Source organism: Lipophrys pholis (genome assembly GCF_963383615.2).
Source record: "Lipophrys pholis genome assembly, chromosome: 19".
Taxonomy (NCBI): Eukaryota; Metazoa; Chordata; class Actinopteri; order Blenniiformes; family Blenniidae; genus Lipophrys; species Lipophrys pholis.
Window position 1 is genome coordinate 6033831 of NC_137647.1, and position 22960 is coordinate 6056790.

The 22960-nt window shown below is 42.2% G+C and overlaps 1 protein-coding gene across 2 annotated transcripts; it reads right to left on the minus strand.

The window, feature by feature from the left end:
* Nucleotides 1-12901: 12901 nt before the first annotated feature.
* cd9r (CD9 molecule related) lies at nucleotides 12902-21229 on the minus strand. Of its 2 annotated transcripts, none has more exons than XM_080487505.1 (9): nucleotides 21128-21229; nucleotides 20795-20884; nucleotides 19523-19628; nucleotides 19333-19430; nucleotides 17013-17087; nucleotides 16812-16913; nucleotides 15744-15839; nucleotides 15426-15509; nucleotides 12902-14623 (listed from the first exon to the last, which is right to left on the minus strand). In XM_080487505.1, the coding sequence occupies exons 2-9, from the start codon at nucleotides 20858-20860 to the stop codon at nucleotides 14399-14401; spliced, it is 852 nt and encodes a 283-aa protein (XP_080343631.1). In that variant the 5' UTR covers nucleotides 20861-20884; nucleotides 21128-21229; the 3' UTR covers nucleotides 12902-14398. The 2 variants fall into 2 exon arrangements, with proteins under 2 accessions (XP_080343631.1, XP_080343632.1); XM_080487506.1 differs by having other exon boundaries at nucleotides 12902-13864; nucleotides 21128-21215.
* Nucleotides 21230-22960: the final 1731 nt, after the last annotated feature.

The window sequence follows — 22960 nt, forward strand, 5'->3', positions numbered from 1 at the left end:
TACGTTTGCAGCCTACTGCGCACGCGCAGCTCGGATAATTGCCAATTAGTGCTCAGGTGAGTTGACCTGAGTCTCTAAAGAGAGCGCGGCTCTTCACTCCGGACCAGTTTATGGTGCGAAACGAACTAATGTTGGCAATGCATTTGAAACCAAAGCGACAATTCCGCGGTGTTCTGCTTTTTTACGCCATTACAACAATAACCAGCGAGCCCGCCGGGTCCTCCCTCCTGCCGGAGCCGCTCCACCCGGACCCCATGCAGGCAGACAGAGGTCCGACGGGAAGCCTCTCCTCCTCGGACCCGCCTGGAAGGAGACTGAAGCCCAGGATGGTGGTCTCCACGGGAGACGGGACTTTCTACAAGCCGAGAAAGACCGCAGGAGAGTGGATTCATTCCCTGCACGGCCCCCCACATGGCAACTGCAGCAAGGGGGGGATCCAGCGTGTGGTGCAGGGGAAGTTTTATGTCACCGGTCAACTCCAGACAAACACCCACAGTTTAGGTTTCCAGTCAGACTCCGCTGATCCAGGTGAGACAACTCGTACTTTAATGTATTTTATTCATACAATTTTTTTTTAATTAACAGCAGATGATGTTGTAATTAGTCATGGTGGGTTCAGGTGCATTTCGTAAAGTCCACGCATTTGGAAAAGTGAAATTGAGGTAGATTTGTGCACAAGAAATTCAGTTTTTGTCTTTGTTCAGCAGCATTAACCATCGACCTGCTGCTGCAGCCCCAAAGAGTTGTAGACCAGGGTGTCACCTTTTAGTTCAGGGGCCACACATGGTCCAATTTCACCTTGAGTGGGCCAAACCGATGAAGTGGTGCCATAATAACCTTTTTGAATTTAAAGTTTCATTTGAAGATTTACTTTGTCGGTGCAGTGTACACGTAGTGAAAATGCATAAAGCCAATTTCATTAATTTTGTTTCTGGTGCAAAACACATTGAAATGATCTCATCTGTGTAATGTCCACTACTCTTAGGACATTTGGTTAAAAATCAATGTTTTCTTTCAAACTTCTACCATCTGCTTGTTGGTTTGGCGGGCCGGGTTAGAACCTCTTGCAGACTGGTTTTGGGCTACGGGCCTTATGTTTGAAACCTCTGCTTCAAACAAACATTTATCTCAAAAGAATTCTAATCTCATTACCCGTTAAGATATTTCAGATAATTTTACCCATGTCTGACAAAAATGAAATGAATAAATAAAATTTAAATGATTAAATTGCTAGTCTAAAAACAGCCAGTGTAAATGGAAGAAAAAAATTACTTAAAACTCTAAGATAAGAATCTGAATGGGTGATATAATTGCTAGTTTTAAATGTAATTTCATCAATGCAGCAACGGATTTTGTGGCTTTAGATAAATTTTTATTTGATGTAGTGTTACAAAAAACGCCTTTTGGTCGTAAAGGTTGTGAATTTCTGTCCTCGCCTATTGGTTCTCAAGTGGGGGGGGGGTTCCACTGGGGGGCGCCAGAGAGCTACAGAGGGACTGCAGCTGCTAAATAAATCCGCCTATCCGAGCATGTTCTTTTCACCATTTACTTTATAAGAAGTTGTAATGAAAAGGGTGCAGATTACAAATGTGAATTTTACTAAAACAAAGATTGTTTTATAGTCTGTATAATTGACTAGTTAAAATTGCAAATGTCTCCAAATGGTTTCTGCCACATTTCAAACTGAAAGCCTGCAATTAGCCGGGAAACAGTTGTGCTTTTTATCGCTTACGACTCCCAGCAGCTGTTCAGTATTATCGTGAAATATTAGAATCTCTGGCATGTTTCAGTCTCTGTGGTGATTTGATGTTTCACTCCGAGAACTCTGGTTTCATTGTGTACTTTAGGTACGAACACCAGGCAGTGAACAGCAGCTCCTGAATGCTCCGTCACTAATTGCTGTAAAGGTTGCACTCCAATCAGGTCCAGAGGGAAAGAATGTGTATCCACAAATAATTTAACATGTGTAATGAAGTAATACAAATGAATGTTTGTTTGGACTTACAACCTTTTACTTTCAATGGAACTCTAACTTGTCAACATATATCATTTATTGGCAGTGGCTCAATATAAATGTCTTATATTCAAAGACTACCAAAATGTATTAGATTTATTCATGCTGTATATTTAATTTTGCCAGAGTAGCAGCATTTATAGGAGACATTCTTATCATCACACAGTTGATCATTTAAAAATTGGAGAATTTATTCATAGCATTTTATTTTTTGAAAATCTATCCTGTTACCTTGTAGTGGACATCAAGTATTTTTAGCTGTAGTTTAATCATTTATTTCTCTGGCCATGCTGGTTCCAAATGAGAAAAAGAAATTTGTCCTTTTGATTTAAACCTCATACATTTTGGTTTGGAAGGGGAAAATTTCTTAACATTTTGTGGTTAAGAGTAATGAAGCATCGCTCCAGGTTGTAAACGATGTCTGGGTGGATGTTCTCATTAAAAAGGTGTCATTGAATGACCTTTCATTTTGTGTGGATGGAGCAGCTGAAATTCAGGGGAGTCCTGCTTAGTGTCCAGGATCCTGCTTGTAACTTTCCTCCAGTTCAATTTCTGCCGCGTTGTCACTTTTTTTAGATTAAAATGTTTATGTTCCTAAATTGCTTTTTCTTTCTGGAAGGGGAATTTTCAACCCATCAGACTGAGTGGGTATGCTTTCTTTTAATGAATGTTTTTGAATCAGCCACAGCTTAAACACATTTCACACCTCAACCATCTTGAGAAAGATCTGCACATCCCATCTAGAGCAGGGACGGGATTAGTCTTCTGAACGTCACCTGATGCCATGAGGCCGTTATCGTACAGTCGTCAGCGTAGAGGTGAATGTGTGTGGTAGGTTCAATGGAGATGAAAACAGATGTTGCACAAATGAGTCAAACATCATTTGATGAGAATATGGAGAGTTTGACTGCATCCTGCACATCTTGCAGCCCCCTGAAGCCAAGTGGTGAGGTTTTTCCATTAGCGACTTGATAAATGAACCACCCTTCATTTGGAAGTTCTAACACTGCTGCCTGGATGACGTGCACCCTCCACCCAGCTCTTTGTGGAAGAACCGCAGGGTCCTGTGGACAGTTCACGCTCAGTACGTCCAGCTCATTGGGTAAAAGCTGATTGCACAGGTGCTGAAGTCAACTCTGGGGAGGATTCTGTTGCACACAGTCTGAATATTTCATTGAGCTCATGTCGCTGCACAGTGGCTTTTTCCTGTGCACATCAGACGTTGTAAGAATTGTCTTTATTCCCCAACCCCTAATGTTTTCCTCCAATTAGGCATGATTGTAAGTTAATTCTGTTATGGCTCATTCAGCCCCTGCTTCTTTAAGGAAAAATTTCCATTAAAATAAAGCCACTGTCCAACAGGTCAGTTTTAAAAGGATTAAAGTTACTGTACATTTCTAAAAAAAACTCACTAGAATGACGTTAACCTGATTTAATTATGAGAAACAAAACACATCTGTCAACTGGTTCCTGAATGTGTTATGAAGTCAACATTGTCGTCTTATAAATGATTTCTTCTCATGTGATGACAATACGGTCAGACTGTAGTTGGAAGCATTTTGCGAGGCTGATGTTCCACATAGAAGAAAAGAATGAATTGCTGGGGCTTAAGAAAATGATTATCTGGGAAAATGTCTAATCTTTCTATTGGAAGGCGACTTTGCTTATAAGAGATGTTGCTTTTTGAGTTTTGGTGTCTGAAGCGTCAGTCAGACGTTTCTATTTCTGCTGACAGCCGTAATGATGCCATCATGTTCCCGTCAAGTACACGCACAGACACTGCATTCTCTGAGGTGCTTTGTTTTTTTGTTTACCAGTTCAGCCTCGCAGAGGTCGGCCGAGGGTCAGAGGTCAGCGGGTCAGCAGCCCGGAGGAGAGCTGGCAGAAGCTGCAGCCTGTGGTGGAGTGTGGAGACGACTCCATGACCCTCACCGTCAGGAAGAGGCGAGCCGTACAGCTGCTGCTGGACAGAGGTGGAACTTTACCCTCCCACTCCAGGTCCAGAGTAGTACCGTATCCCCGTGTTATGAATTAAAAGTGCTTGTATTTCCACCTCAGCAAATGAATCATCGGTGCCCCTGTTCCAGCTGTCGCCACACTGTGGTTACTCTGTGCAGACGACATGGAGAGACCTGAGCCTGAAGTCTCGGTACGACGCCTGCCATGTCACTCGGGAGGTGAGCAGCTCGGTTTACTTCGTCACTCGCAAGTGTGTCCTTCACATTATCTCGGCTGCTCTAAATTAAATTGCTTTACTTATTTATTTAGAATAGTTCTGACTTTCAGTTCCATGAGAGCCCGTCTGCTTCCGTTTTGGAGTGGGAGTTGTGATGATTCATACTTTCCACAAACTGCGATGAGTCAGTTCACTCCAGTCGTCCACAGACGGGATAGTTTGGGACTTTCAGCAGTCGTTGACTCATGTTGTGAAGTCTGATAAATAAAAAAAAAAAACAGACTTCCCTGATGGAAGTTGATGTGTTTCTCAGGCCGACAGCTATGTGCTGCCTCTGCTGTGGAGGGGGACTCCAGTCAGGATGTCCTGTCCAGTGTCTCGGGTCACACTGCAGCCTGAGGGGCCGTCCTCTCTCTGCTGCTCGCCGTACGGTATGACGGTCAGAGTCCCTGGACTGTCTGCTACCGACGAGCACAGAGTAAATGGTAAACTCTTCTTGTATTCAGTATTAGAAATCAGTTAATCTGTTTTACCTCTTCCACCGTTTTACTCCCAAAATCTCAGGATAAATTAATATTGTATATTATATTCTAATATTATATGTCTTACCCTTATCAAGTGTTTTTTGTTTTTTCTAACTCAAGATAAAGAGAACTACTAACTTGAAAATGAACAGAGGTCATTTTGGCCTGTCCAACGTTTGACATTGTTTTAATACAGTATCCTAGGAGCACCATGAGGGTCCTCATGTCTCTCTCGTGCTCCATAACGTCACAATTTAGAGGCCAAATATTCCGATTGCCTCGTGTCGACGCAGCTCGCTGTGTGGACTAGTTTATTTGAGTACAAAAACACACTTTACACATATCGGGGCTCATCACAGTATATAACAAGAGCAATCTGAGATTTCTGGTGTCGGCCAAAGGCTACATCTATCGGTGGTGAAAATCTGTCATGTAGTTTTGACGTAATACTTAAAAACCCATAAAATTAAATCCTGATTCAGAATCCGGATCACCTCCAAATTTGAATGGAATCGTCCATGGCCTAATATCTGTGGTGAAAATTCCAACAATCTGTGCAGTACTTTTGACGTAATCTTGCTAACAGACATGCAAACAAATGTATGCAGATTTTATTCCATCCTTGGTGGGGGTAACTAAAGGTAGCGTTTTAATTGAGTAAAGAGATTTTTTACTTGCAACTTTGCTGATTTGTGGAGGCTTATAACGGTTTTATTCAGTCGGTTCTCAAAATGTGTGGCAGGGCCTCGTTGGACACCTTTTCCCCAGTGGGACTATTTTATTTTTTTAATCTGTTAAGCTCAAGAGATGACTTGACCTTTTCTGTGCCTTCCTGCCTCAGTGAGAGGAGAGTGGACTCCTCTGGTGCTGCTGGCTGAGCAGTGTGGCTACACTTTGGACAGACAAGGTGGTGAGACGGTCGTTGCCGCCCCGTTTGTCACATGTGGCATCACAGTGACGGTAAACTTCAGAAGTTGTTACTCGTTAAGCACTTTAATATTGTTCAGATAAGCTGAATTTGTCTCCTGTTAATTATCCATCTTTTTTTTTTTTTTTAGGATGACAAGTACACGCTCACTCTTGAAACGGGAAATGAGATCTTCTTACTCGCCTGTCCAGTCTCTCCCTCTGAACAATTTCCCATCACCCATCAGCCATTGCTCAACAGCCCTCCTCACGGTAACGGCATGCCAAACACACCCATGCTGGGATCCCTGGAGCCTTTTCCATGGGCCCCACCTTTCTATCTGGCTCCACCTTACTATCCCCACCCGACGTCTCAGAAGAGTCTTGTATCTCAGATTGAGCAGAACTATGCTAACAGTCCTACTCTGCCTCAGGAGTCTTCATTTGGGCCGCGGTCTCGGCCTAATCTTTATTCTCACCAGCTCTATCCCCGGAAGCTTTCTCCACACGAGCACTCGCGCACTTCACCGTCGCTCGTAGACGAAATGGACAACTCGGGCGCATCTTATCTCGAGCCGACCCAAGAGACTCTGGTAGTTAATGGGCAGCACAGCTCTACTCCCACAGGCTTCCCAGCTCAAGTGGAAGCGCCTCATGTGCAGCCTCCACGCCATGATTACAGTCCGTATTACCACTACTACCATCACCCCAAGATGCCTGTTCACAGCACATCGCTCCAGCACCCACATCCAGGCCCCGAACTCCCAGAAGATACACCTTTGGCTGAAATCCCACGTCCAACACACGTCCAACAGCCTGAAGACCTCAGCCGAGTCGACTTGGGCCGGTTCCTCCCACCTGTGCACAAACCTCCCCCTCATCCTCACATGGTGCTCACAAAATCACCGTTTCCTCACAAGAATGTTCCTGGAGACGCGTCTCCCCCTGCACAACCTTACCCTTACTACTACTTCTACCACCTCCCCCATGTTGTAGGTGAAGCGAAAAGATTGGCTCTGTCACACCCCGACAAGGCCACAAAAACAAATGTTCCTGATGATCACTCGGTTCCGGGTTCACCTGTGCCTCCTGTTGACGAGTACACCTCTAATGCCAACATGTATGACAATGAAGACAAATCTGAGCAAAGTGCGACATACAGCCCATCTTTATCCGTCGACGATGTAAAGCCAGTAATGCAGCATGTTGTGAGCGACCCCACGCCCCCAAGCTCTGCTGTGGAAACTCCAGTCCCAAGAAGTTCTCCGTACGGCGCAGATCCCGCCACGATTCCTCCTCCTGAACAGCCCTCTTCCCCAGCGGTCAACTACAACTCTAATCCTTACCAGTACTACTACCACCACCCTTATTATGACTACTCTCTGATGTATTATGGCCGTGAGGGTTTGTTCAATGTGTACAACAATATGCCTCAAACTCCACAGGAAACCTCAACGCCACAGACACAAGAGTCTCCCTTTTTAACTTGGCCTCCCCCGATAAGAACCCCATACGACTTTCAAAACGGAGAGGGGAATCCGTACTTTTATTATTACCACCACTATCATCAGCCTGAAGCATTGAGAGACGACCAGCAGCTCTTTCCTCCAGACGGGAAGGAATCCGACGAAGCTTCGCCACAATCTGATCCGGTGTCGCCTGCCAAGTTTGAATATGGCTCTATGGATTGGTTTGTTCAGGAGTCGGGACGACCCACCATCCCTCTGCCGACGTACAATTCATTTCTAAACCTTTATCCACAAGATCCAAGTCAGCAAGTTCGACCTGTTGGGCGGTCTGGTTCACACGAGAGGCTGAACAATGAAATGGAAGGTGAGTTAACTGATGTTGCAGCTGTGCATCATGTTTTTACTGCATGTTGTGGCTCTAAATCACCACAAGGGGGCAGAAAGAGTTCTACCAGTTTCATTAGTAACCAGACACCTGAACTACCCCCCCCCCCCCCCCCCTTGCAGGGCTCCCTGCTGTTTGATGAGACCGTTGTTGTGAAACAATCCCTCCTGTGTGTTTGCTCTTCGCACACAGATCAATCCAAGACGGGCATGCACCCTCCCTCCGCCTCGCCCTGTGGGTTTGATCCTGTGTCAGATCCTGAATGCAGCAACTCCTTAGACTGCTGTATACACACTGTGCAGGGTGAATGTCTCCCAACTCTAAAATCATGTCAACACTTGTCCCACACATGAATCAAAGTGACGCACCGTCTCGGGCTGACGGTTTATGATCGCCGCTTATTGTCAAATATTTAGGTTTGCTTCTAAACTGTCTCTCACTGCAGTTGAGATGAAACACAATAACTCTGGGTTTGTTTTCTGGTTGCCAGCAGATTGTACAGTGGGGCAGTATTTTCTCTTTGTGATGCCCGACTCGGTGGTGGAGCCCACGGTGGTCCCGACTGCTCAGTCCTCTCAGGACGGCGGGGAGCCCTGCACACTGCAGAGGCTGACCTCCGACCTCGACATCTACATCGTCCCTCTTGACGGCTGTGGAGTGAACAAACGCGTAAGGTTTTCTTTGAAATTTATGACGCTATGTGAAGTCCAATGAGCTCCGAATGAACACCGAGGGGTTTCCGTTTAATGTCTTTGTTAGACCTTTGGTGACACGGTCCTCCATCTCTTGGAAGTCCAGGGAATTCATCCCTACCAAGACGGAAACACAGCACATGACATCCTGCCTGTCAGGTATTGTTTTGTTTTCATAGTAAACCAAGAAAAGGCATCAAAATGGCATTAAATGACCTTGTGTGGAATTACATTAACCTGAGCCATAACTCTAACCTTTTACAGAGTCCAAACTGTTTGAACAAAGACTTTATTTTTATCCTCCCATTATGACTGAGTAACCAGAGTTCTCTCGCCGCCCACCTGATAGGAATCCTGTTACAATTTCCTATCCAGAGCACATGAGTCACATTATTTCATTTTAATGGTTTTCTTAAGAGAACTCACTTGACTGAAGTCCAATATTTGCATAGCAAATAATTTCACTATTTCTTTCAGTTGAAGAATTTGTCATTACTTTACACCTGCAAAGACGTATGAATTGTATGGAATCACTGGAGTGCCAAAACTAAAAGGAAATATAAAGAGAATCAATAATACAGAAATATACAAAGGTAGTGTGTGTGATCAGGTATCGACGAGTCGCCCTGAACAGAGAGACCGGCCCACAGCTCTTGCTGATTTGCATTGTATTGCTTTTGTCTTTTCCAGACGGCTTGACTCGAGTAAATGCAATGACAAAAAGACAAAACCGAAGAAGCATTGACAAAATGGAATAAACGAAGACAACATAGAAAAATATGACTACCTTTGTATATTTTTTTGTATTATTGATTTCCACATTTATTTCCTTTTAATTTTGGCACTCCTGTGATTCCATAGAATTGATCCAATAGCTTTGAGGTGCTTATTGTGCATTACTTTATGCTTTTTAAAGCCACATTATAATAGAAGCAGGAGGTTTGAACCTACAGTTTAGGGGTGCTGCTGCTTATTCTGCAGCATTGTAAAGTTTGACTTATCAGGCAAAAAAGGATAGAACTTAATTAATGTCAAAATTATCTGCAAGAAATGTTAAAGATCAAACTGCTCAATTCCGGTACAAAAAAGGGTGAAATGTAATGAAACGCTGCTTTAGCCTCATTTTAAAGGTTAAATGTATTTTGCGGCTCCAGTTAAACTTGATTTGGTGGAAACAAAAATGACTTTTGGTCATAAAAGTTGCAAACTCATGACGCAACTCAAAATAAAAACTCTAACAATGATAGTAACACTTAAAGAGCTGTGGAAACGTCACTAGAAGTCTATTTTTATTTTTTTTGACTGACTGGTCTTCCCTGCAGGTTGACAGTAGGATGTAGCTCCTCCTCGGACTCTCCGGGTGAAGTGATGTTTCATGTGATGGATCAGCTTTCTCTGCCTCAGCCGACACCGGCTGCCGTCTTTGTGCGACTGAGGATTGCTACAGGTGCCTTTTTTTTTTTTTTTAAACTTACCCCCTTGTGTTATCTTTAAATGTCACGTCGCAGCTCCTTGAGCCTCTTGACTTTTTATTTTTTAATCTGACGTTTAAAATCGACCGATTGATGTCCGATTTACGTTTGTCTGATGTCCTCGCAGATGAATCTTTCACCAGCTACCATCCAGAGACCCACCTGCCTCTCAGTCTGATGTGGGGCAGACCCTTGTTTGTGGAGCTGAGCCTGATGGACCCGTCGGAGCCCGGCCTGGTGCTGCTGGTTCACTCCTGCCTGGCCTACACTCAGGAGCCGTACGCCAGCTGGATGCTCGTTTACGACGGGTACGTGCCCGTGACGAGAGAATACGCAGTCGGCATGATCAGTCCCGTTAGCAGTGAGTCTTATGAAGGTAGGAGCTGCGATACGCTGAATAGACTTCCTGAGGGGGAAACGTCTGTATCCCCTAAGTATTTTAAGTTGCTCATTAAACTACATAATATGATGTGCACTTCTTTGAACATGCAGATAAACGGGCTGCAAGTTTAGTGTATACAATTTAAAATTTCACCTTTTTATTCATTTCAGGCAGGTGATATTTAATACGTTTTGTGAAATCACATACATATTCAATATCCTTATTAATATATATATACACCATTTGATCATGATTAAAATAGAATCTAAGTATACCCATGCATACATGCCTTGTGTATCTTAACATGCCTGACAAGCGGTAGGAAGAAGTAAACTAGTCCAATCCTGCTTTTCCTACAAGAATCCTCTTGAACCAATGGTCAAGGTCATTTCAGTTTTTGTAAATAACGCTGTCTTGTTTTAGGGTTCATCAAACAAAGTCACACTTTATGAGATGTTGGTTAAAAAAAAAAGTTATTTTACCAGAGGTAGGCGGTATTATAAACTTCATAATGCGTGATAATTACATAAAATGAAAGCAACATATCTGATAGAGGACAGATACATAACTATTAATGGTTTAAAAGCAGAAAACAATTGTGCTATAGTAGCAGCAATATGCACAAATTATCCCATAATATGCTCTTGAATCTTTTCACCCGTTGTCTTTTCTGTATTTGTGGTTATCATGGAGGCCGAATCGCCTCGGAACACAAAAGCATATTCATGTTAATTCTCCATTGTCCAGCTGTCAGAACCAGGGGGCGTGGCAGCTGCTTCCTGCCCTGAACTCCCACCACATCCAGAGGATCACCATCTCCAGCTTCTTGCCTCTTTCACCAGAAACTTCTATCCACGCAGCTAAAACAGGAGGCTACTCTTTCTTGGCCGACCCAGAGGTACTGAACACGCGTAAACAGTTTTTTTTTTTTTTGGGTCTTGACATTTAAGCCTGAACTCGAATACAACTTCAAGAAATCATGGGGTGATTTCATAATAATGGCCACTTGTACATCCATTCAATTTTGACGTCTGATTTTCCCCCTCAGATCTACTTCATGTGCCTGACAGAAGTGTGCAATACAGCTGAAAGCGACTGCTCTTTAACCTGCTTCAAAAGTAAGGCCATGATGGAAAACTTTTTTTTTTGTGTGTAGGTTTATACACATGTTCATGTAAAAATGGAGCCACGCCAAAACAAACACTAACTTATCAGAAGAGACTTTGCCTTGATAACCACGTGTGTTGGCACAATTGTGCTTTGTAAGCAACAAATCTGTAGATATTAATCCTGCTGCTCCTGCAAATTCCCTCTCGCACACCCTAAAGTTCAGGGACTGGGCGAAGTTATTGAAATACACCGCACTCATTGTCGGGGGTCATAAAACCAGTTGGAGAGGACTTTTACTGTGCAAAATGATGTATCAGTGTGCTGCAAGCACCCATTAGGACAGGAGTAAATTGTGGCCATAATGAGATGCGCACTCGAGCTGTGATTGATACCGAGGGGTAGAAAGCGCTCGCAGATCCATTAGAACATCAGCCGGAGCCTGACCTGCCTCTAGATTTATGCTGCTAATGCTACAAGCCGGCCCGGCCATCTGCATGCCTCGGTAGGATTGCACATTCATCAGGAAACTCCTGGTCCTGAGGCCTACAGTCACCTCCTTTTTTAAAAAATTTTAATCAAATTTTTGCTTTGGGCCTTGTAGCTGATCCCTATGTCAGCACATTGTGCTCGTCCTCAGAGCTGGCGCTCACTCGTATGGTTTTTGGACAGATTGAAAACTTGCTGTTTTTATATAACTGCTACACGCATTACCATATTTCAGTCTATAAATACCTTTTATAAGGAATGTCAAGAGCTTTTTATTCATTGCTGGACAGAATGACTGGAATCTGTAAACGCCTGTAGTGAAAATAAAAGGATAATCTTACATGAAGGTGCGAGAATAGTCACAATATTTCATGTTAAGAAATGAAAAAACATCAGGAACATTAAGTTATTTAACTTTAGAAAATTTGTTCAATCATTCAACTTGTTTATCCATTAGTGAGTCATGAAAGTTGTGAGGGTTAAGATCATGATGGTATTCTAGTTTTTTAAATTAATGAATCGTATAATCTGTTCCTTTTCATTATCGTATTAGACTTGTACAAAATAAGTACATTTATTCACCAATAACTGTTAAAATAAGATTCCTTTTGTCTCATGACAGTTTGGATCAAATGGACAGTCGAGTAGCATCAGAAAAGAATGCAAACCATATGGGAATATTTAAAAAATGTATAATCACGGGGATGATGACATTTATATTCTTACAAAAGTAATGCAACAGTATTTGGCATTAAAAATGCCTCGTGTCAATTTGCACTCGGTGTTTGGAGTTTTTTTTAAATGCATTTAATATTTTAGTAGTAAAGTTTCTAAGCTGCTGCAATGTGGAATTTAGAAACTGCAATTATACTTCATAACTAAAGTGTCATAATGTACATTACCTACCGATTAGGTAAATGCAGCAAACTATTATCAAGCTTCTGGTGATGTTTTGATCCGGGGAGAGTGAGCAGATTGTAGATTTGGTCCAGTGATTTATCTCCTGGAAAAACTTGGTGCCACATTACTGTTGCTCTGGTCTTGACGTCATTTCTCTGCAATGAGTCACAAACTCTGGAGGATTATCTCCTGCTTCTTTTGTGTGACTGTACACTCTAAAGTTTGGGTGTGGCGGCAGTGAGCAACACAACAGCTCCACATTTCTACCTCTTTGTGAACTTGCAGAAGTTTCTACCATTTAAGATGCTGCTGCATTAACTTGTTTTTTCCCCTTGCAGGTCCTCCCACTCACATGTGAGCAATGAAATAAAATGTGTACACAACTGCAAGTTCTGTTTTTGTCCTTTTTTTATTCAAACAAGTACAATTTTCTACAAACTTTATCCCTTAAAACGCGAATTCAACATTCTAGTGCAAAAAATAATTGGTGTTGAACTAAACGACACACAAGCAAGTCAAAGCATTCAGCAGTTTGCCATCTGAACAGGACTTCAAGTTTAATTGGTCACAGAAACCTGAAGGAATAAACGATCTGATGTACCTAAATAGGAATGTTTATTTATATGAAGGCAAAACTCAGTGGTTTACAGCTCTGAGACATCCCACTAATGTTTCAGAAACTTTACATCTGAAAGTCGGCACAGTGTTCGTCGCACTTGAGAAGGAACTTTGAGTGAATTTTAATAGATCTTAATGGAATGCAGTTTCTATAAAATTATGGCCAAAAACCATTTTAGAAAAAAACTGGAAAGTAACGAACATTAGTCCACACCAAGCAAGGAACCTTATTCCGAGGTGTTGACAGTTTGACTTCGCCTACGATAAAGGCTAATGAGAGACTAATATTAAACAAACGGTCCCTTTTTGTATCTTTGCCAGGATTCGCCTCTTCTACACGCAGCTGCCAAAACCATCAAACTTCACCAGAAAAGGGAACTGGTCTGATGTTGCACACATGAAACTGACATACTTGAATGTGACAAAAACCCAAACAACTGAAGTAACAAACGGGAAGCCTCCCATAGTGTTCCACAGATGTATAACCAAATTATGTCATGTAAAACCACAGTGGTTTGTGTGTACGGTCACAGCATGAATTCCTAATTTTGAAATCAATGTAATAATTGTGTGCAGTTCAGAGAGACGTAAACATTGATCTGGTGGCTTGATGTCATAAAATGTCAGTCCATCCTCCTCTTCAGTAGACGGCCGAATAGTGCGCATCGATCGCCTGGTTGGTTTTCTTGATCTGTTTGTCGAGGACGCAGGCGCAGATCAAGGCGGTGATCTGTCATGCAGACACACGGACAGGGTGGAGGGGAAGTACAGAGCGGGGATGGGATAAAGAGATGTAGTGTGAATAAAGTGATTCCTCTAGCAGCAGCCCAAGGAGCTTGTGTGAGAGAGCGACTACACTTCCAACCTAAAAAAAAAATCTAGTCAAGATTACGTAGACGCGTGTGAAGACAAATCCAGCCTGTGAATGGATTACTTATCGATCGAGTGTTTTGAAAGAGGAAATTAGTATTACAGGAGGTAAAATTAGGTGGTTGGTAAATATTACCATTCTGTTCACATTGAAACGGATTAATAGGATTTTCATTTTGCTTTTAGACTCTCATCCCTATCGCTCATTTGAGCCGCTCAATACGCCATCTTGTGGCATAAATTTGTATTGCAATACAAGATGGGTTGGGGGGGGGGGGGGGGGGATTTGGAAACTGAAGGTAAAATGAACGGCGCATCACAAAATGGTACGAGATGACGTTGAAAGCAGATGTAATTTAGCACAACAGTCAGCGTGAGAAGCGGCGGGAGCGGGTTAAGCCTGAGCCACGGGGATGTTGGCCACCGGGATGTTGGCCATAGTGAGGGGAGTGAAGACGACGGGGTCGGACTCGGGGTGGGAGGTGAATGTGAAGTCGTGCAGCGGCGGCTGAAAGCTCATCGGTGCAGGCGGGGTCTGAGTCAGGATAATGTACTGAGAAGTGGGGGTGGATTGACGGATCTTATTTGCCAGAGTGCTGCTGCAAATCAGAGCTACGATCTTCGGAGGGGGGAGAGGGGGGGGGGCAATGATTGGAAGGAGAGAAGAAGACAGATGTTATAGAAGGAGAAGGGGAGGAGTTTTGTGCAGGGGGAGACAGAGGAGTGCAGGCTGATTATGACATGGTCGTTTACTGGCGCACAATGAAAGCACATGACAAAACCAAAAGCAGCTTCTTTTCCACACAATTCAGTCGGTTCCGTTCCAATCAAGATTGGAATCATGACCATGGGGATGAGATTGTGCAGAAGTTTAGATTTGGTGGTGTTGAGCAGTCCAGGAGAGAAAGCTACATGAGGCCGTTAAAGGACTGGTTTTTTTTTGGTTTTTTTTCCTTTCATCCACTATCTGTCAGCCTTTAACATTATTTTGTCTTCATTTCATCTTCCTAAAAAGGCATTTTTAATGTAGTTTCATATCATTTTACCTGATTTTAGAATTTAACCTATTCTCTTGCTCATTGTTTCTTCTTCTTCAGAATATTCTAACATGCATAAAAGGTCAAACAAACACGTAAGCTGATTTTGAAATATACTATCAAATACAAATACAAAGCGTCTGACCTTGTGTAGGGAAAAATTTTACAAACACATACTTTAAATACGTTTTATACGTCAATCTCGCCAATCTGATCACATTTATTCATAATTCGAGACACACCCTCTTTCTTTCTTTCATTTGCCAGTTTTCAAACGTTATGGGGTAATTTAGACTGGCTGAGTGTTTTTGGATTACAGTAAAGTGACAAAACAAACGATTCATAATGATCATTTTTTTGTTGTGTCTAAGTGAAGAAACGTACCAGGAGCGCTCCGGTTCCCAAGAAGATGCCCAATACCAGCGGCGCTTTGGTGTCAAAGACATTGATGATGATCTTGGGGCAACTCTGCAGGACGACCAAACAAAACGTAAGATTCAATATAAAACTGCTAATTAGGATTTACAAAGTCATACAGCTAATGTGTAGATGGTGAACTAACATGGTCCTTGCATTGACATCGTTCAGGCCATGTTAGTGACCACTCGGTCCTCCTGTACCGCACTAATGCAGGAGCGCAACATGCTGCCGCTTCCATCATGAAACTACAGGAACCGTTTAATGGATTTGACTCCAACTTACGTCCATCAAGAGGCTCTCGAGGAAGCCATCAGATTTGGGACAGGTCTTTCTGGCGGCCTCTATGATGGAGACCCCAGTCATTCCACAGCAGTTGAGCTGCAGACGAGGAGAGAGATGGAAAGAGGTTAAAGAAGTTTTTTATTTTGTTTTTTTTAATGTTTGTGCAGATTATCAGTCATTCGTGCGATGTTGTGTTTGACAGAAGGAACATTGGCTTCAATTCAGAACCTTGAAGCAGGAAGCCTCAGATTTACAATTTACCAGGGCTGTTAGATTAAAATTTCAATGCAATTAACCCATCTGCAGTGCAGAGTTACTCAGAATACCACATCAAGGGCAAGTTGGTCGGGTATTCTGCTGACTGCTCTCGACCGCGGGTAACAATGTAAATAAGAAGCACGCTAGTTTGTTGTCGTCACTGGCTGAATCAGGAACTGGACCATTAAAGGGGTAAATGTTTTGTAAAGGAGAGAAAACATTAAGTGTGCATATATTCTCTTCTGTCTTGTCAGATTGCTCAGGCAATATTAAACGCAATTAATATAAAATAAAAATCTATTTTTAATCGCAATTAATTGAAAATAATCTACAACAACCCTGTGATTAATCTAAAAAAAATTTTTTGCATTTCACATCACTACGATTTACCACTATAATACATAAATGTTAAACGAGAGTGTTTATAAAAATAAAGTGGTGGCTGGCAATGTCTCAACAGCAAGACAGGACCTGCTTCAAATGTCTGGTTTGGAGCCTTCTCTGTGCAGTTTGCATGTTCTCCCTGAGAACAGACGCTTTCAACTTTCAGGGACAACACTGTCCTGTAGATGCAGAATGTTTCCGTTTGAAAACGTAATGCAAATAAGTGCATCGAGGTCACACGTCTGCAGCAAACTGATAATAGCAGCTCAATGGTAGCTAATGCAAAAAAAAAAAACTTGAAATAAATGCATTGAAATGGGTTTAAAATGCCACAAATGCGACCGTGACTGTAAACAAAACTGCACAAGTTGTGAAACAGAAGGTTTAAAATGACATTATCACGAACCTCTGCTAATTTCTACTCACCATACTATGGAGGAATTTGAGTGTGACGGCCAAGGCCGGGTCTCCACTGCTCACGTACAACGTGTACAAGCTGACGTAGAACTCTCCCATTCGTAATCCCAACTTGAAATTTAAAAAAGAAGACAGAAACACAATACTACGGTCAGATGTTCTTGAATAGTAGAATTGTTTCTTGTTGCTGGATTTCCATGAGCTTCTTACCTCCTCACGCCTGTAAAAGGCAAAGAATCCCACCACAGCAGTGAGAATCACCAGAATGACCACAAGTGCTCCGAACTGAAGGAGAAAAGAAGCGACGAGAGACGTCAAACATCTCCATGACGCAGCTCGTTACTCACAGGAGGAAGACGAAGACAAACTGGGTTATTGATCTTATTTTCTCTCACCAACTTCAGGTCAAAATTTCGAGTATTGGAGCGCAATTACTTCCTTGTGAGAGGAAATCGCCAGACAAGAAATCAGCCGACGTTCAAATTTAATTAAGAGGAAGTTTAAGTTAGAAAATAAATGGTAGGTTGAACAGGTATGACGTTTAAGCTCTATGATATGAAGATTTACTACAAATTGCTCAGTAAAGGTTTCATTCATATATGTTACGAAACACTGAGACTTTCAATTCCGTTCTTCCATCACCTGGGTAAACCACAGGTTCCTCAGACACTTTCTGGTTAAAAAAAAAAAAAAAAAAAAAAAAAACGTTTCGGCATGTGACACGAAATAAGCGGGAAAAAAAAAAAAAGCCCAAAGAACACTAACTGTTCAGTCCAGTACACTGATTGATCACATTGTGTAAAGTTTAAGCTTGTGCATTCCACAAAGCAGCACACAAATTCAATCAAGCTTTTCTTCTGGACACAAGATGTGTCAGGAGATGCACTAATTACATAAATACAGAAATAAGAAAAACTTAAACTTTGATATAAAATGCTACACACACACACACACACACAACTTATATTGCAGCAACACTGGTGCACAGTGTTGAATATTAACGGGCTCCTGTTCAAGGTTATTTAATTTGCTGATGGCTGTTCATTAGTCTAAAGGATTGAAAATGAAATGTGTGTGTGTGTGTGTGTGTGTGTGTGTGTGTGTGTGTGTGTGTGTGTGTGTGTGTGTGTGTGTGTGTGTGTGTGTGTGTGTGTGTGTGTGTGTGTGTGTGTGTGTGTGTGTGTGTGTGTGTGTGTGTGTGTGTGTGTGTGTGTGTGTGTGTGTGTGTGTGTGTGTGTGTGTGTGTGTGTGTGTGTGTGTGTGTGTGTGTGTCACAGCTATTACTGTCACTGTGGAGACCAAATTGGGTTTGTGGATGGAGGTTTGCTGCTCTTCTGGGGACATAAAATCCCTTCCATTGGTTCGACTCGTTTCATTTCAAAGCAAAGTCATGCATCAGGTCAAAAAACGAGGCCTGTGTTAATAATCGAAAAATATGAGACAAGAAATTATTACGCTCGCCGTAAAGAAAAGGCTAAAGGAAAGGAAAGTAGGTCAATGCAATGCCGCCTGAAGGCATAAAAACATGATGGTGTATGTCTGAGGATCCAGATTGTTGGGTGTTTTTTCAGTGTGGCAACCTGAAGTCTCGTACCTTTAATTTTTTTTAGAGTTAGTAATTTAAACTCGTTACAAGGCACTCTGTAAACTACCTGGAAATTTAAAAAAATAATCTGTCTTGCTGAGGGATATTCTAACACTTTCTTCATTCTGTAGTTATTTAAACTCAGCAAAATGAGTTATATTATAGTTATATGCCATATATAAAGTAGAATATGCATCAAAGTCATACTTCTTTTCAATATATACCTTTAAGAAAATCACGAAATTCAATGTATTTTTGACAAAAGTTCTGTGAGTCCGGGCAGTTGGTAGTTGAATGCTATTGGTTCGTTTGTATTTGGGGGCGGGACTTAGCCACAGTCAATTAAAATTATCGTAAAATTGCTGTAATGCCGAGTTTGTTTAAGTCTAAAAAATGATCAAATACACGAACTACTGAATCATGGATCTGGAGTTGTTACTTTGGACGAAATCTAGAAGTTACTTGATGCCGCCGTTCGCCCACTGAAGGGTCAAACGGCGAGCGTTGCCGGACTGGTTCCCGCAGCGTTCCAATTTACTTTGAAGTTTCACTCTGGAGCTGCTGCCAAAAACATCACAGGACTGATTAATTAACCCCCGACACCTCGTCTGGATTCACATTAATCACCGCCGCGCATCTCGAGTCTTACAGGTGTCCTGATCAATCTCTGGCTGTCTGACATTTCACAAGCGAGGAGGCGGGGCCTGCTCAGCGCCGACCCTTCATTAAGCGATGCCTCATCTGTCTAATACTGTCAAGACTCCAGTGAGCACGGACAGACTCGCGTCCTCTTCCTTCGTGATTATTCTGCGTATCATTGGAGCCGATCTTAATTGATACCCGGTTTGTTTTTGCCATCAAAACTGTTGGGATTTCCGGGAAGGCAAGAATTAATCAAAGGAAAAACGATGTCTTTGAAAAAAAGGGGCGATTGTGTCTTCTCACCACAGACAGAGCACATCTCTTCTCATTGCAAGCACCGTAGTCTCCAAACACCACCACGATCAGCATCACCGAACCCAGAGCGATCAGCACGGTCACACCTGGAAACGGACGGGAGAGCGCGGGTTCAGAAGTGAAAATGAGGTTATAACACATACACTATGGATATATATATATATATATAGATACTAACCTATGACGAATGCGCTTGAGTTGAGTTGTTCTACTTCAAAGATCACTCTGGTGTTATCGCTGAATCGCAGCCATAGACCGAGGCCCAGGAAGGCGAATCCCACCAGCTGTAAGGAGTGAAACCATGAGACGGCGCAGGACAACACCACAACACAAGATAGCAACACGATTTATCACCCTGCGGGTAGAAACATTACTGATAGCCAGTGTGGGTCAGGAAGCAAGACAGATGGTTTGAAGGTTAGCCAAGCAACTTCTTTTGTCGAAACGTCCACTTTCCTCATCCAGTTTTCATTCTTTTTCAAGCATGAATTTAACTTTGCTGGTGCTTTGCAGACTGTAGTTTGTTGCATGTGACTCTATGTTACACTCACAACACAGGAGCAAAGCTTCTGATCGGCCCCAAAAATGTGAAAGTCAAGAAAGAAAAAAAATCATTTAATGGTTGAAATATTGTTAAGCTACTAATATTGAGAGACGAATGATTCGATTTTTTTCATTTTCTAAAGCAGGAAAGTTGCTCAGAATTATTACATTTTTATTTGCACCATTACCTTATGGCTAAAATATCCTCCTGAATCGTGTTGACTCACCTCTGAGAAGCCAGTCGGAACCATATTTTGAGACATTACCTTGTGGTACAACTGTATTATAACTGAATCCACCCATACATTGGAGGGGTACTTTGAATATGTTTAGGTATTTAGGCCTTTTTGAGTATTATTCAGATATCTGTCCACTTTGTGGGGGTAAATCTAAATGATCTGAATGAATCTGAGGTAATCTGGAAGGTGTTGTTTATCTGTGTGGGCATGTCATGCAATGGTATTGGCAATTTGGAGATTGTGCATTGTAGTTCCTTGTACTTTCGTTTCTTGAACCACACATGTCCTGTCATGTTTTGTGGCTTAGTAAGGCGTGGTTACAGTCTATTGCTCTCTCACAGTGTGGAGCTGTAACAGCAGGTGGTATGGTGTTGTTTCCTGCTGTTGGGGGGGGGGGGGGTACCAAGAATTTGGGACAGCTAAGTAAATAAAGACAAGAAATGAACACAAACTGTCTTAAAAGACTATCATGAAAAGTCTGATGCCAGGGAGAATACTATGGAAGTACTTATCGTTTTGTTTTTTGGGTTTTTTTTTTAATAGGGGAGTAAACCTGCAGGCTGTTCAGCAAAAACGAAACCATGTGCACTGCAACCACAGTGCAACCAAAGAACAACACAGAAGTAACATAATGTGATCATTCTGACTGTTACGTGACAGAAACTCACCGCGAAGATGATATTGAAAATGACGAGGACATATTTGCAAAGTACGCCACATCCATCCAGAGCCATGATGAGCAGACAAGGAAGTGTGATCTGCATGGAAACAGAAAACCAAACCACAAAAGCATTAAATTAATAACGATAATAGTAATAGTTGTTGCTGTGGGTTAACACACACATGCGGTTTCTACTCTTACACCAAAAATGTTAATTCCTTCTTCGTGGTGCGATTTTATTTTTCATTTTTGCAACGCTTTATGTCGTAACACGATTTTTTCTCTTCATATGAGAACAACAGATCAAATAGAGAAAACGATCTTTAAATGCGATGATTACCTGAATGTCTCGCGCAAACCGTCTGGTCTCGAGGAAACAAGCACACCCAAAAGAGCGGATCTGCGGCGTTTGTTTTCAAGCACAAGGCGATAAGCCCCGCCCCGTTTTTCACACGCTCGGTCCTCTCATTGGCCAGCACGTTTGACTGACGTGCGTCTCCGCCAATAACAAGTGGAGAACGCGTCATCGGAAGCCAAAGGCAAACGCCCACTCGAAAGAGAAACGAGGAGAGGAAAATGGGGAAAAAGAAACTTACAGAAACGAAAACTAGAGTTTGAATGAAAAACTGCAAATAGATGAAAAATATCGGAACGTCATATAATATCTCTCAAGATATGCTCCTAAAACCCGTCAGATTTTTTTTTACACTTGCTTTTCTCCAAACTGTTCAGAGGACGATAGAAATGACCCTTTCATTCTTACTGAAATGATTAGAAACAGGATCTTTTCAAAACTTACAGGAAAAAGACTTTCATGGGTATTACCCTGGCTTACACTGTGTTTAGTCATCTGTGACCAGGATTTATCTTGTTGAATTTCTCCCATTGATTGGTTTCTCCTCATTGATTTCCTATAAAGCTGGTATAACTGTTCAAATTCTCATCTTTAACACATATAATCTAATAATCAGACTCCATTTTATCATAAAGATGAAAATTGTGATTTTAGGAGAGCTGTGTTGTTCTGCCTTGGATCTCGTGGAGAGAAAAAAACTCGTCTTTCGGCTTCCAAGTGGCTCCTCAGATTTATTTGTTACTTAAATAAACATATCACCAATAATAAGGGGAAATAATGTGTGGGATGAATTAATAACTATATCATCTTGAATGTTTATTTGTTATAGGTTTTCATATATTCAACAAGGCTACGGAGTGCTGCAAGGAATGTATTTTAAAGTTCCAAAACAAATTAAAATCTAATTTACAGTGAAACAACACACCATAACTTTTAGAATATAGAATATAAATGAAATTGTGTGGAAATTTAAAAAAAGTTTTGGAATCTCCAAGTCTGCGTTGTTAAGCGCCACTGCTACTGGACCAGCTCCCAGTTTCAGCGAGAAAGGGTGAGGCCATCGTCTCTCCATTACGATCAGGCTGAAAAGTTTTTTATTTGATACCTCATACAATGGATGGTGATTTGGGGAGTGGTGTCCTGGGGGTTAGAAAAATGAGGAAGAGGTTTGCAGCTTCAAATTACTGCCCACCTCTCTCTTGGGAAAAGTTAGATGCAGTGAAAGAAAATGTCATCGTATGTTTGACAAATTGTTCTTCTTCTCACCCTGGACCATTTTAGAGTTAAGCTGCTACAGGTTTGGAACGCTGGGAGACATCCTCCCTCCTGATGGCACAGAGCTTCTTTTCTTTTATGATATGTGATCATTACATGTCAATGAATTTACATGTCTGTGCTCTCTTCTCCGCCCTCTCTGTACCTTCCTGCAGGATCTCTGACAGCCGAAGTTGATCTGAGCCTCCAGCCTCCAACTTTTTAGAATTTTGGTCTGTTGCTCTTTGTCTCTGTCATTTTCCTTTTCTCTCATTCTATTTCCTAACAGAGCGCCGTTTCTTTAAAGGTCTAGTCGGGAGAGGGTTCGTCTCATAACCGGGAGGTTGCAGGTTTGATTCCCATCTCCACCTGTCCACATGCCGAAGTGTCCCGAACCCCAAACTGCTCCCATTGGAGTGACGGCGCTTTGCATGGCTGCAGCCTCCAACGGTGTGTGAGCGTGCGCGTGAATGGGTGAATGTGATGAGCTCTGCAAAGCGCTTTGGAGCAGCTGAATGCGCTATATAAGTGAAATCCATTTACCATTCAGTAGAGTTTTTCCCT